Source organism: Vigna unguiculata, chromosome 11, assembly GCF_037176805.1.
Source record: "Vigna unguiculata cultivar grain cowpea cultivar isolate G323 ecotype 2 chromosome 11, ASM3717680v1, whole genome shotgun sequence".
NCBI lineage: Eukaryota > Viridiplantae > Streptophyta > Magnoliopsida > Fabales > Fabaceae > Vigna > Vigna unguiculata.
In genome coordinates this window covers 40,619,442-40,634,184 of record NC_140802.1, presented here as the reverse complement: position 1 = coordinate 40,634,184, position 14,743 = coordinate 40,619,442, and the positions used below count along the sequence as shown (strand labels likewise).

General features: G+C 33.2%; 2 protein-coding genes and 1 long non-coding RNA gene across 4 annotated transcripts; 1 reads left to right on the top strand and 2 right to left on the bottom strand.

The window, feature by feature from the left end:
• Positions 1–795: 795 nt before the first annotated feature.
• On the bottom strand, positions 796–1,982 carry LOC146881904 (uncharacterized). The gene is made up of 2 exons (XR_014986158.1): positions 1,353–1,982; positions 796–1,271 (listed from the first exon to the last, which is right to left on the bottom strand). It is a non-coding gene; the product is annotated as an uncharacterized LOC146881904 (long non-coding RNA).
• Positions 1,983–2,573: 591 nt separating this feature from the next.
• LOC114168342 (4-coumarate--CoA ligase-like 7) lies at positions 2,574–5,771 on the bottom strand. Its single transcript, XM_028053122.2, has 7 exons — positions 5,139–5,771; positions 4,421–4,956; positions 4,109–4,298; positions 3,796–3,941; positions 3,486–3,553; positions 3,287–3,389; positions 2,574–2,890 (listed from the first exon to the last, which is right to left on the bottom strand). Exons 1-7 carry the CDS (start codon positions 5,620–5,622, stop codon positions 2,777–2,779), a joined length of 1,641 nt encoding a protein of 546 aa, XP_027908923.1. The 5' UTR covers positions 5,623–5,771; the 3' UTR covers positions 2,574–2,776.
• Positions 5,772–6,426: 655 nt separating this feature from the next.
• LOC114170033 (lactoylglutathione lyase family protein / glyoxalase I family protein) lies at positions 6,427–12,131 on the top strand. 2 transcript variants are annotated; one of them, XM_028055501.2, is made up of 9 exons: positions 6,427–6,566; positions 6,831–6,950; positions 7,045–7,106; positions 8,523–8,583; positions 8,794–8,873; positions 8,942–9,012; positions 10,382–10,471; positions 11,637–11,757; positions 11,913–12,131. In XM_028055501.2, the coding sequence occupies exons 2-8, from the start codon at positions 6,858–6,860 to the stop codon at positions 11,735–11,737; spliced, it is 558 nt and encodes a 185-aa protein (XP_027911302.1). In that variant the 5' UTR covers positions 6,427–6,566; positions 6,831–6,857; the 3' UTR covers positions 11,738–11,757; positions 11,913–12,131. The 2 variants fall into 2 exon arrangements, with proteins under 2 accessions (XP_027911302.1, XP_027911301.1); XM_028055500.2 differs by having other exon boundaries at positions 6,559–6,747.
• Positions 12,132–14,743: the final 2,612 nt, after the last annotated feature.

Sequence of the window (14,743 nt, the reverse complement as noted above, 5' to 3'; positions counted from 1 at the left end):
GTACAGGTGGTACGGTTTGTATTAGGGTGTGTTACGTGTACTGTACAAGTGGCTAATTAACGTTAATTCTTTAATTTAGGGGAAGTTTTACAATTAAGGAAATTTCTTCATTTTCGTCTTTCTTGAGCTCGGATTTGCAAAGGAAGCAGTTAATATTTGTCATTTCATCATTGGATTGCAATTGCGCTCTTCATTTCAATTTTCCAGTTAATCATCATCAACGAGGTAAGTGGATTTAGGGTTTTCTGGGTTGTGTTTGCTTGTGGGTTAAGGTTTTCGTACTTCTAGTTTGGGGTTTGTTTATCTTTCGATTGTTGTGATGTTCTGCATGGTTTCTAAATTACCTGTTGAGACGGCACCAAATGCCCAAACTGCTGAGAATGCACCAACTGCTGAAACTGTTGAGAATGCATCAACTGCTGCAACTCAAACAACTCAACCACCAAGGAATGAAGTGGGGAGTCAAGCAACACCACTACCAACACCAGAAGAACCACCTCAGCAGTTTAGGATGAAATTACAGATTAGGAGGAGGCCATGATAGCAGCTACAAACGTCTTAGTTATTTTTTGGAATTTCTGATGTAGAATTGTACTACATTTTGACTTTCCTTAAATTTCGTTCAATTTCACTTTTGCCAAACATTGATGTAGTGCATTTTGATGATGATGAATTAACGTTATGAATTTAACTTCTTCCAGACTTAGATCAATTTAATTTTTTCCAAACTTATATTAATATCACTTATTTCAATGCTCAGATTAAGATGTCATTTTGAACATGTTTGGACTAATATCAACATAATCAAATTAATTCATTTCTTCATTTAACAATAGTACAAAATAGATTGGACTTTAAAAGATTACACACAATAACATTACGAATAATACAATAACAACACAAGTGAACCCTATTACTAATTACAGCCTCTCCTCACCAACCTTCAATGACTTCTCCAAATCATTAATCTGCCTCATTTGTGTCATGATGATGACATCCTTTTCATCAGCACCACCATTTGAAAAAGTTGCAGCCTACATTATTGGAACCACCACTCTGTAAATCAATTAAACCAAGATTACACACAATAACATTACGAATAATACAATAACAACACAAGTGAACCCTATACTAATTACAGCCTCTCCTCAGCAACCTTCAATGACTTCTCCAAATCATTAATCTGCCTCATTTGTGTCATGATGATGACATCCTTTTCATCAGCACCACCATTTGAAAAAGTTGCAGCCCACATGATTGGAACCACTACTCTGTAAATCAATAAACCAAGAATTAAAACCATTTTATTATTAACACAAAAATAAAAACAGATTGTACCCAAAATTTTCTACCAATTTTCTTTGGAGTTCTTGTCATCCTCAAAGTTGCCATCTCTCCGCAACAATAACTCGGGGTTAATTCATTTCTCGTTGAACCACCAACAGTGCATGAAGATTGGGACCGTAACATACCTATATAATGGGATTGCAGGAAGAATATTGCAGCAACACCAATTGGGAATGGAGGAACAAGATTGCCAAAACTCACCACCTGCCCAAACATTCCTTACCAAAACCCGAACTCACTTATTTATCCTCAAATATCTAATTACCACATGTACAATACATGTAACACACCCTAATACAAACCGTGTCACTTGTACAATGTTCCGTTAATGATTTAAACGGCGTTACAGAAAATGACCAAATAAAACACGAATTGCGAAAATGAGGACCATTTTAAACATTCGGTAAAAATAAGGACCATTTTAAACATTCTGTCAAAATAAGGACCATACTTAACAAACACTACGAAAATGAAGACCAAAAACGTATTTAAGCCTATAGTTTTAATATTTAAATGTATATAATTAGTTTAGAATGGTACAAAAGTATAATATCTTTTATTTAAATTATGATGATTTAATGTAAAAAAAAAAAATACCCGATTAAGTACAATTAAGTGCCTACATTATATTTCAAACCTACAATTTCTCTTTCCATACATTTAGATAAGTTTTTAAATTATTATAATAAAATAACTTTGTAGTAACATACTTAATGTAATAGTTTGTAATTAATGTATAAATTGTGTTGTAATTATCACAATTACTATTACTATTTTAAATTTAAATTCAAAATTTGAAGTCAAATTTAAATATTAAAACTTGAAATAATAATAATATTATACATATTTATAATATTTTTTAATAACAACTAGTTGTTTTCAATTAAAAATCAATAATTATATATATATATATATATATTGTTATTTTTGTTGTTTTATATATATTAAACCTTCACTAGAAAAATTTAAAATAACAATTGTACTCACGAATTTCTAAAATATTGATTAAGTATTACTTAAAAAAAAAAACCAGTGCATTAAGCTTATAAACTACTTAAGTTCAAACTAGAGATGAATAATAGTGTGTCCAAATAGTTTATAAATTGTGATATAAAATTACAAACGAATAAAGATAATAAATCTGTAGACTCTTAGAATACCCACCTTAGAATTTCTACTTATTAGAAATAAACACATAACTTTTTCTAACTCTTAAAAGAGATAAATTTAGTACACAACACCAGCTTCACTTTCTTACTTTCCTTTGGTTAGTATATGTTTACTGTAAAATTCACAACAATTTACGTGACAATAAATGCTACTCTGTAGGAACTGTTGTGTGACTTTAATCTTAAACTTGATTTGGCACATCTAATAATTCTTCAACTCATACTTTTCACTCTATCTCAGAAATTGAATTGATAATACATTAAATTTTAGATCGTGCTTTTGCAGCGATCTCTCTTCTAAGGATTTTTCCTGAAGATGTCTTTGGAACACTACTGATGAATGACACCCTTCGCAATTTTTTGAAAGGTGCAACCTGTAAATACGTATAAAAATGAGTAACTACAAGATATGCAGACAGAACAAACATTCAAATGTGATGAATTGACCTAAAAGTGAAAACAATAACAAGTGTGCTTTGCCAAAACTTTAACACACACACAAACAAGATTTTCACAGTATTTTCCCTACTTATTCATAGGTTTAAACAAACTCTGTAATTTTGGAACTTGTACTTGTCTACAGAATGACTACTTCTATAACAGAAAGTTCAAACACAAAACTAAAGGATGAAAGAAGCAACTTTGTTGAAAGCAAGAACTTCCTTTTTCCTTTTCTTGACTAAAATTCACAGTATTTTTACTTCAGCGAACTCTAGTTATTCTATGAGTGACAGCAAAAAATCAAACTAATTCTTTTAGCTTTCTGTTACCTGATCAGCAATAAACTTCTTAATTTCTTCTTCAGTTAGTGAACTATTGGGTGAACGAACAACATAGGCAATTGGAACCTCACCAGCCTCGTCATCGGGATATCTATTAAAGGGAGTTACTGAAGTGTGAGTTCCTAATAATTGATAACATATGATGACAAAAACCACAACATATAGAACATTTATATGATATACTTACGGGACAACAACGGCGTCTAGTATTTCAGGGTGAGAAATGAGAAGGCCTTCAAGTTCAGCTGGTGCAACCTAGTTACATGGAGGCAAATAGCTCTTAGTTCAGTACTATGTTGTCTGAAATAAGCAGAAGGATTATGATATGAACAAATGATTATCCAAACAGAGTAGAAAATGCTATATTATGGACTGAAATTCCTACAATTGAATTAACACATTGACCACTTTGGTATGCAACATCTGTTTGATGTTCTTCAACACCCCACTAGACCCACAAGGATTTGGTAAAGATTTCTGGTGTTTGCACTATTTACCTGAAAACCTTTGTACTTGATCAGTTCTTTGATACGGTCAACCACATAAAGTTGTCCATCTTCATCAAAATATCCAAGATCTCCTGTATGCACCCACCCCTTTTCATCTATGGTCAATCTTGTGGCCTGTGGATTGTTGTGATAACCTGAAAATTTGTGTGTAGTTGCACCAAGTTTTGTTTAGGAAAATATACATAACACATTAATGTCAAACTCCATAGAAAGAAGAATCTGAATTACAGTGTTCAATTTGAAAGTCAGAGTGAAAAGTTGCAGACTTGTATCAGAATAAAGCATTCTGGTATGTCTCTACCTTTCATCATGTTTGGACCTCGCACCCATATTTCCCCCAACTGTTTAGGAGGGAGAGACTTTTGTTTTTCCACACTCACTATTTGAGCTTCAACTCCTGAAGCGAGCATTCCCGTTGACCCAGTATGACGAATCCCTGCTCTTGGATTCTCCACAGAAACAATGCCACAAGTCTCTGTCATGCCATAGCCCTGACAACACCATAAAAACAATTAGTACGATCAAACATATGTAAGATAAAAACAAAAGAAAAAAAAATGATGAAAATAAGATAGAAAAGAAAGTGGATGGACCAAGATAACAGATATGTTACCTGACAAACAACAACATGAGGAAAACGCTTGCCACATTCTTCCATCAACTCTTTCCCCAGAGGAGCAGCACCAGAACCTATACGCTTCAACGAAGAGAGATTGTACTTCCCAACCACACCCTGTTGTTTCACCATAGCAAGCAGAATCGGAGGCACCAACCACAACTTCGTCACTCTGTGTTTCTCAATCGCATTTAGAAACGCCTCCAACTCGAACTTTGCCATCATCACCACCGCACTCCCTCGCCGCAGCGCCGTGTACGTCACAACCACCAGCCCGAACACGTGGAACATCGGCAAAACACAGAGGAACACATCGTTTACCTCTCCGGCCAGGTCATCATCCACGCCGATCATCACTGCCGCCGCGATGAAGTTCCCATGTGTCAGGACAACTCCTTTGCTCAGTCCCGTGGTCCCCGAAGAGTACAGCAGCGCCGCCGTGTCCCCCTGCTTAATCCCACTTTCCGGCAGCTCCGTCACCGGCCCCGCCATCTCCATTACCGCATCCAAGCTCGTGATTTTCGGTGACACGTCTGCATGGTGGACCGTGAATTCAGACACAAATTGCATACTTTAATATTACTAAATTTAGATATGAATTTAATTACTCTGAAAAAAGTTACTAAATATAAATTCAAACAATTTTATAAAAAAAATCACAAATGGAAACAATATTATTTGGATGAACATAAAACTCAAGTTTTGGGAATCTTACCTTTAGTTGGGTACTGAAGGTTGTCGGTGGCGCTGAGAATGACGGCAGGGAGGTTGAGTTTCTTTGCTTTGTCCCATAGTTCAGGGACTGTGATCACAAGCTTGGGGTTGGAGTCTTTGACTTGGTTAGAGAGTTCGTGGACTGTGTAAATGGGATTGGCAGTGGAGACAATGACTCCAATGGCCGTGGCGGCAAGGAAGCAGACAGGGAAGTGAATGGAGTTGGGAGCGAGGAGTAGGACGACGTCGTTCTTCTTTATTCCTAGTTTGAGGAAACCATGGGCAAGCCTTGCGACCTGGACTTTGAGCTGAGCGAAGGAGAGGGTCTGAGAAGAGTCAGCATCTACAAGAGCGGTTCTAGATGAAAAAGAAGAAACGCTTTGGAAGAGAAACGAAACGAGTGAAAGGTTGGTGTTCCTCGGAAGAACCAAGGAAGGTCGTAGAGACCGGTATATTCCGTCGCCACCGTACCCGGATCTATTCATTGCAGAGTTACAATTATAATATGACAGATGAACGAAAATGGGTGTGATTTTGTAAATTTATACACTCAGACGAACAAGGAATGAAGAACAGGAAGCAGTTCCTTCCACGGAAGTTGTGGATTAGGTGGGAGATGAAAACGAGACATTAATTGTTGTTTTGCCGGTGTTTTTCACGGAAGGAAGGTGATTGTGATATACTGATGTATTAGTACCATGACTTTTTTCTTAACAAGACACAGTCAGAGGTTGTGCAATGTAACTTTGTTTACTTGGATAGATTGCATGCAATTTTAAGGTATTAGAATTTCTATTTTTCTTTTCTTCAAATGTATTTGTCAAATTAACAAATACTACTTTTCTGTGCATGGAAAATATGGACTGGGTAAAACCATACATTTCAATCCTAATTAGTATATTTTTTATTTTTTGGTAATTTTATGAAATTTATAAATCTTTCATATGTGTTACATCATCATAAATAAAAATTTGTTTCAAAGTTAGGAAAACATCATCTCCAATCCGTGAAATTGAAGTCATTCATCCTCGTATGCTAAGTGAACTCTTCCAAACTTGTTCTATAAACCTACTCTTTTCTCTTTAAGGAAATAAACACTTTAACACTCGTATATATGCTCAATCAATTTTGGAATTATTGTCTTTTATATTTTTCATACATTTTATTTTCTTAATTTGATATCTTATCTAGAGTCACATCGCACTACAGTAATGTGTGTTAGCCATAACACCACATCACTCTCACATCAATATTATAATTTATGAGAAAAATATGGCAAAATAATATGAGAAAAAAAATGGTGGTTAAATTCATTTATGGTAAGGTAATTTAAAATTATGCTCTATAAAATAACCACAAGAAAAAAAATTATGTTCATAATCTCGTGTCTCTAGTTCAGTCTCATCCTCATCTACTTCAACATCTCAAGGTACAGTTTCCTTTCTCTCTCTCTCTTTCTCTCTGAATTACTCATATAAATACGAAATCCACAAATGGCAACCACAGCTTCCTTACTTCGCCTTTCTCGTCTCCGATTCATCGCCAATTCCCAACCCCTTCTATCTCCTTTTTCAATCCCATCCTATTTCCCTCTCACCCCCAAAACCAAGGTTCCAAATCCCTGTTTCAATCAATACCTCACTCATGTCTTATACTTATATGGTTAACACTCCCGATTTTTTTTTTTTTTTAGAAACCGACTCGATTGCGGTTCTTCTCCATGGCTGCGGAACCCAAGGAATCGCCCGCCAACAACCCCGGTTTGCATACAACTCCGGACGAAGCTACCAAGGGTTACATTATGCAACAAACTGTGAGGCGTTGTTTTACCCTTATGCTTATCATTATTACTATTATTTAGCTTCAGGGGTTCCATTTTGACTTCTTAACTGTGATTTCAATTGTAGATGTTCCGAATCAAAGACCCCAAAGTGAGCCTTGATTTCTATTCTCGCGTCTTGGGCATGTCGTGAGTTTTCTCTTTTGGATACAACCTTCTCTTATGTTGGTTATACATTTATTTCTTCGTCAGTGCTTGAAAGTGAGCATAACCTTCTACCAAACTATGAGTAAATACCCAAATTGGTCTATAAAAATTGATACGTCTCTGATTAAACTTGACATGTAAATGGGTCATCGGAAAACCCATTTTGTTTTGTATAAGTCCTTTTAAGGGTATTTGATATCCAAATATCAAATTCTCTTTATATTTGAGGTGGAAGGACTTATATGCAAACAGATAAATTTTTCAGGGATTTATTTGCATGAAGTTTTAATGAGAGACTTATTAATAAAATCACTCTCATGGACCAATTTGGATATTTACTCGCAAATCTAATTGGATTTGATTAGAATCATACTATCATCAAGTCCAAGAGTCACATTAGCTTTGCTATTGAATGATAGAGGAAATAAAAGTAGGTAGAGAATATAAATGAGGTGATAGAAAATAAGAGCGACTTTGAAGTTATGAACCTCATACACACCTCTTAAATGGGGTGTCCTATGTCCAACACTCATGGGACACCAACATGCATATGACATGTATAGGTGAAGTGTTTAATTTAGTAAACATTTGTTTTGGGTTTGTGACATAATTCTGACATGACTCAAACACAAAGTTAACAAGGACAAAATACACTCATTTTTTAAAAAGTCTTAAACTTGTAAATTTCTATTACGATTATAGAAATAAGGAACCAATCCTATATAATAATGAATATTTATGTTATATTTGTATTAGTAGGAATGTTTTTATTTATTCTCCTATCATAGATAATGTGAATTTTTTTTAACATTGTTAATTTGTCTTAAATGAATCTAGGCTAAAGTGTCTTTTCAATGGTAACGGTGATCAAGAAGGTGATGAAATGTCTTATGAATTATATCTTCTTTTCACTTTTTGGATTTTTGATAGATGGATTAGATTACTTTTGTATTAGGTGACAATATGTTTAAATTGCTATATTTGACTAACCATGTTTATACATGATTTTGAATACATACATCTTGATTGTCAATTGAAATAATTCATGATGTAATATATAAATTTGTGTCTCATGTCCTACATTTTGGAGATTACACGTGTCATATTGTCCGGTGTCTGTGTCAGTTTCTGAGTTACAAAATATTTTTGAGTTTTTACCTTCTATAATAACTAGTTTAAAAGTCGTATCTAAAATTATTTTTATTAATTGGCACCATAAAGATCTTTATGATGACACTTTATTAAAATTAAATTTGAACTAAAATATTGTGCCTTGTGTAACGAATTCCTTTGTCTGTTTATATTTTCGCAAATATTGTCTGGATTCTTTTTTATTTTGAATTTTTTCTTCAGTTGTCAATGCTATGAATGCTGATGACAGTTTGTTGGTTGGTTTAGTTTGCTTAAGAGGCTGGATTTTCCGGAGATGAAGTTCAGCCTGTACTTTTTGGGCTATGAGGTATGACATATATTTTTGTACCTATTTGTGGGTGAAAATTTAGTCCTGTTAATTGGAATACTAGATGTGGATTATGTATATACTGTGATGCCAGTATTAAATCTTCTCTAAATAATTCTTATTGTCAACTTTCTCTAAGCTTATATACGCAGTTTTTCTAATTTTTGTGGATATGCTCTTGATATTTTTCTTGCACTTTTTGACTTTTAGGATACGTCAAAAGCTCCAAGTAATCCAGTTGATAAAACGGTTTGGACCTTTTCTCAGAAGGCTACAATTGAACTGACACAGTAAGGAATATAAACTTGTTTATTTCTTTATCCCAGCGTCTCTTATCTAACAATCACATAATGTACAGTAATTGGGGTACTGAAAGTGATCCAGAGTTCAAAGGATACCACAATGGCAATTCTGAACCTCGCGGCTTTGGTATGTGTGATATTTCATTTAATTTAATTTGGTAATTGCCTCGGTGCAATTTGTGCTATAAAGCCTTGCTATTTACTTCAATTGGTGATTACAGTTTGTTATCTCATAAAAGAAGCTTAATTCCTGGCTATCATTCTTGCCCCTTGTAGTTGCAAAGTTTAGGTCCGTATATGATGCTTTGAGATAACATGTTTCATGAAATACAGAGTTGTAAACATCTTTTGTTAAAAAATTCTCGTGAACACCTTAGCACAGTTGTTGGCTCTTTTAAAAATGTCAACATAGACATTAATTTCATCAAATGATGAATTTCGTTGGTCTTCATCTTTTGAAATGTTTATAGTAACTAAACGATGTTAGATCCTGTGAAAATATCCAATATCATCTTTATTTTAGCATACCTTTGAATATCTTATGTTGTTAGTGTCTGCATTTCCTCGCTATCTATTAGGATTGGCTACCATATTTCCATATCTCATTGTTTTCCTTTTTAATTAGGATTATGATTAGAAGAGAAAAAGGGTTAGTTTTAGTTCTCTTGGTTTTATGATCCTATTATCACATTGTAATTCGTCACATTATATCAAGTCAATATCAATCATAATATTTAGGTTCTATTCTTATTCTCTCTGTCAACACTTTAAATGGGAGGTATTTCCGGGATTTGTTTTGAGTAATATGATTTGCATTCTTTTTAGATTCTAGGTTATCAAATAATCATTCAAATAGGGAATTGCCAAGCTAATTTTTAGTTGTTAACTGTTAATTACGTTGAACCATAAGGTTCAGAGGCCAATGAAAAATCACATGTAATGTATAAGTGATGTGCAGTGCTCAATATCACAATTCTAAACTATTATAAATGGACAAAACTATTTAACCAAAAGGCTCTTAAAACGAAATCACATGTCATGAGTCTTGAGTTACCTGAGTCAGATTTATTTTTTATCCCAAGGTACACTTTACTTTAATTTTTTTATTTTTAATTTCAACATGCATATTTAGTACCTACCAGCTGTTACAGCTGTTATTGTTCACGTGAGGGGATGTTCATCATTGGCATTAAATTTAATTTTGCATTGCTTTTTAGTTCCTGTGCAGTACCCCAAGAGGATACCGATGGACTGAAAAAGTTAATCCTTCCTGGTCACTTTGATGACCTAGTTTTCATGTCATTGACATGTCTGCAATTATTATTTTTAACTGCTATTTACTGACTATGTTTTATGCTACTTTTCATGTCATTAATATGGCTGTAAAGCGATTATTTATTTGCATGGCTATTTACTATATTTATTTATAGTACTCTTTGTTTTTGTGGATAAATAGGGGATCGAATCCTGATAGGAAATTGTCTTTCTGATTACAGGACACATTGGCATAACTGTTGATGACACAGTAAAGGCATGTGAAAGATTTCAGAATCTGGGAGTTGAGTTTGTTAAGAAACCAGATGACGGTAACAAATTTCTTTAGTTTTCAACTAACTTTCTAGTGGTTCTCATGTACATTTTCGAATATATCGTCATTTTCAACAGCTATTAATTGTTTATTTTATGTCTGTTGTACAATACAGGACAACAATAATTGCTTTTGTTCCATACAGAATGATATATTATTATATTTTTTTTGTGGTCTGTATGATTCGTGTGCTTGATGACATCTATGTTTAATTCTAGAGATGTGAATGGATGACCTGAGTGTGAAATATTAAAATAGTTAGAATATTGGTGGTAAAATTTAATCTTAAAAGCTTGGGTTTGAGTTGAATAGGCTAGGTATGGTACATGATTCTGTAGTTGTCAACCTGTCATTCATGTCGGGGTTACTTAGAATTGAAAGTAAATATCCAAAAAATGCGTTTAATTTGTTGAAAAAGCTTCCTTGCCTTGGTTGAAAAACTCCTGCGTGTTCAAGTAGGAGGCCCCGCTGGGAGAGGCCTAACCTGGAAAAAAAGTCATCAGTCTTTTGGCACCACAAGTGAAAGGAATGCACTGTGACATCGTCATGCTGATGAATGCGAGGTAGAGCTGTTCAGCTGGTTTGAGTTGCTGCTTCTTAGAAATACTAAAACTTGTCTGCCTTTTCATACACCCTATTTGATCAGCACCTTCAAATGATGCTGCGAATCCTTCCCACCAGTTTTGTATCCATGATCATCTGTCCTCTTCTAGTGCTGCTGTTCGTGCACCAACACACTGTTCTGTTCTGTCTCAGAGTCATCATTGCCATCACCCCAATACATCCCGTGTTTTGAAGCCATCTTGGAGTTGCCGGATGCATTATGTGACCCTTTATTGGTGGAGCACAGAAAGAACAACTGTACAGCATCACAATGAAAACCTACAGGGAATAAGTATTATTGTGTGGCTAGTGCTACTGTGATCTGATTGTTGTGGTAGTGCAATGATTAAAGAAAATGGATCATACTTTACTTGCACAGTTATCTGGAAGTTGGGCTGACAATTGTTGGCTGCAATTTTTTAGTAGCCTAGTGATGCACAAATGTTGAATGTTGATGGTAGATGTCCGAACTTTGTTGATTGCGTAGAGATTTTTCCAGCATTACTACTGCTTCAAATATCACTGCGAAGTTTTCTTTATTTTTGAATTATTTTCTGCAGGGAAAATGAAAGGTATAGCATTTATCAAGGATCCTGATGGATACTGGATTGAAATCTTTGATCTAAAAAGAATAGGAACTGTGACTCAAAGTTCTTCTTAGGCTTAAGATATCCCCTTCAGGTACAAACTCTGATTTTCTATTCCGTTGCCTTTATTTTCCGTGCAAGCCCTTGTATGCAACTCTTTACGAAATACGATTTGTTTTGTCTCTCTTTGTTTAGGGTTAAGGGTTTCCTCATGTTTATTACAATGAAGTCTTCTGATTGTTGTTGCAGGCCCGGCTCTTGTGTGATAAATTTTCATATCTCCACCGATTTTAACTGGGTCTTTGCTCCTGAAGAGTCTGTAGTGTTTTTTTTAAGCTTCCCTTCAAGGATGAATAATGTTGTGAGACCAGAATAAATAAGGATTGTGTTGACTTCTACGTTTGCAATGGATGTGTGATAAGAGCATGCTTTCTAGAAAGTAATAATGTGTGAGAACGGTTTTGTATATATTCTGCAATTGGCTCCTTTGCTAGTGTTGGGTTAAGAGTGAAAAACTTTTCCTATAGTATTGATTTGGGTAACTACTTTATATGATTTGAAATGAAATAAAATTCATTCTAACCTAATTATATAATAAATATATAGATAGTAATATTTGTATAATAATTTAATTTAGTTAAGAAAATAATCTTATAGTTAATCATATAAATATTATGAACAAATATTTTATACCACATACTATTTGCTTAAATACTAGATATCTCACATCATTGCTTGAAAACACATCTGCGAATTGTAAAATAGTTTTATGATTATTGGTTCAATATTTAAGCATCTTAAGAATTATTATTTATATTAAAGTTATAATTATTATTGTTATCTTATAAGTAACAAAATTATTGACTGAGGTATTTTTCTAAGAAAAAAATAAAGATGTAAGACTACTTTTTAATTATTTATCGCTATTATAGTTTAATTCCATTGAACTAATTTGTGTAATAAAAAAGTAGAAACTGAACTCATCCCAATTCATTATAATTTAATTGGATACAGTTGTTATAATTCATTTTTTCATTCCTTAATATAATATAATCATTGAATTTATCGACCACTTAATTAATGAATGAAAAATTGATTTAGACTATGTCTTGATAAAATAGCTAAGAACTGAGTAAGAAATTTCAAAACTAACCAGATGATGGTAGCAATTTTTCTTAACTTCCAATTCATTCTAGCGCTACCCATATACAGTTAAGACTTTGCAAGTACATAATCGTGTTTAGGTCTGTTGCATACAATAGATAATCGTGTGAATTGATTTTGTTCACTGCATACATTTTGTTTGGGTTTGTATTATTTTTGTGCATCATGAATTGTAGGTTGTTTCTTCCTGTTCTGTTTGCCGAGACATTCTGAAATTGGGTCTGTTTCGTGGGCTGGGCTACGATTTGAGGAATGTCTCTCCTAAGCCCTAAATATATTATATAGGTTTAATTAGTCGAATAGTACCACTCTCGTTCAGATGTATCAGATGTATCAGTTTGGTACCTGCTTTTAAAAATGTGTCAATTTAGTCACAACTTTTGAAAAAGTGTCTTAATCAGGTCCCTTTTAGACAAAATTACTAAAGTCGTTAACTTAATTCATGGCTTTTACTACTAAATTTTTATATAAATATCAATACATAATTTTGTAAGTCATTTTAAACATCAATATCATTAACGGTGTTAATAATTTTTTGTTGAAGTTGGGACTCAATTGACACATTTTTTTAAAACGGGTACCAAACTAATAAATCTAAATGGAAGTGGGTACCATCTAATTAATTTTATATATGTATATATATACATACATATATACATACATATATAGATGTGTGTGTGTGTATAGGGAATTGTAGTGAAGGAAAGAATGGAGGCATTAATATTGTAGAGTTGTTTGGTTGGAAGTCATGGTCAGACAAATATGAAAGGACTAGTTAGTCAAAAATGTGTTTGGTTAGCTTTTTAAGCGATGCGTATGAACATACGTAATTACATTTCAACTCTTGCTTTTTGTGGAAAATATTCTCAAAACCAACAAAACAAAAATAAAATAATTCAATATCTATATATAGTCGCAGACAATAGTCAATCAGAGTCCACCACCTGGAAGGTTAAGACCTAAAACACCTATTCTGTTAGGTAAATCCTTTTCCCTTTGCTTCACAACTAATAACTTCTTAATTATTCATTAATCAATTCAATAAATTAAATGGAACATCTTAATCACTTTGTTATATCCTCGTTGAATCTATGCTTCACACCTTGAATTTCAGTTTTAGTGTTTTGACTCTCATCTTCCCACAAAAATAAGTCAGTGTGGTATGATAAATAAGTCAAAATAATATTAATTAAACCTCTTTAATTAAATAATTTAAAGTACTTATTTAATACTGTTTTAAATATTTTAACTTTTGGAATATTGAATTGCGATTATCTTATGTTCTGAGTGTCGTACGTAGCAGCCTATATTAGTGTCTGGCAACGCTGAAAATGATGTGAATCAATACTAGTCAAGATTTATGCTGTGATTTGATGCTCAACATTGCTACATTATTCTCTCAATTTTATTTCACGAAAAGTGACTTTAATTTATGAAATTTTATATTACATATATATCGATCACAAGTAAATAAAGTTTGGTGAATGATATTTTCATTGAGTATCAAACTTGGACATTACTTGATACGACTTTTTTGTGTTGAGTAAATTAATTATCTGCGTTCATCTCCTCGATGATAATAAAAAAATTGTTATTTCATAGTTAATTTGAAATAATTTTTTGGTTAATCATAAAATTGTCTTGTATTATCTAATTTAATTTAATTTAATGTTAATTAGGATTATTCTTCTCTTCTTCTACTCTAATTCTTTCATCTCAAACTTTCAAAGTATATTAAAACCTTTGTATCATCATTATTACATTGGAAGAGGTTGCGTGTTTACCCATGTTTTTGGTACATGCCATCTTTTATTTGTAAGTATTTTCATTTCAATTTGCCTCGTTTTTTGTTGTTGCATTTTAAAATCAAGTTTGAATTAAAATCTTTACAAATTCATTTTCAAAAATTGTAGGCT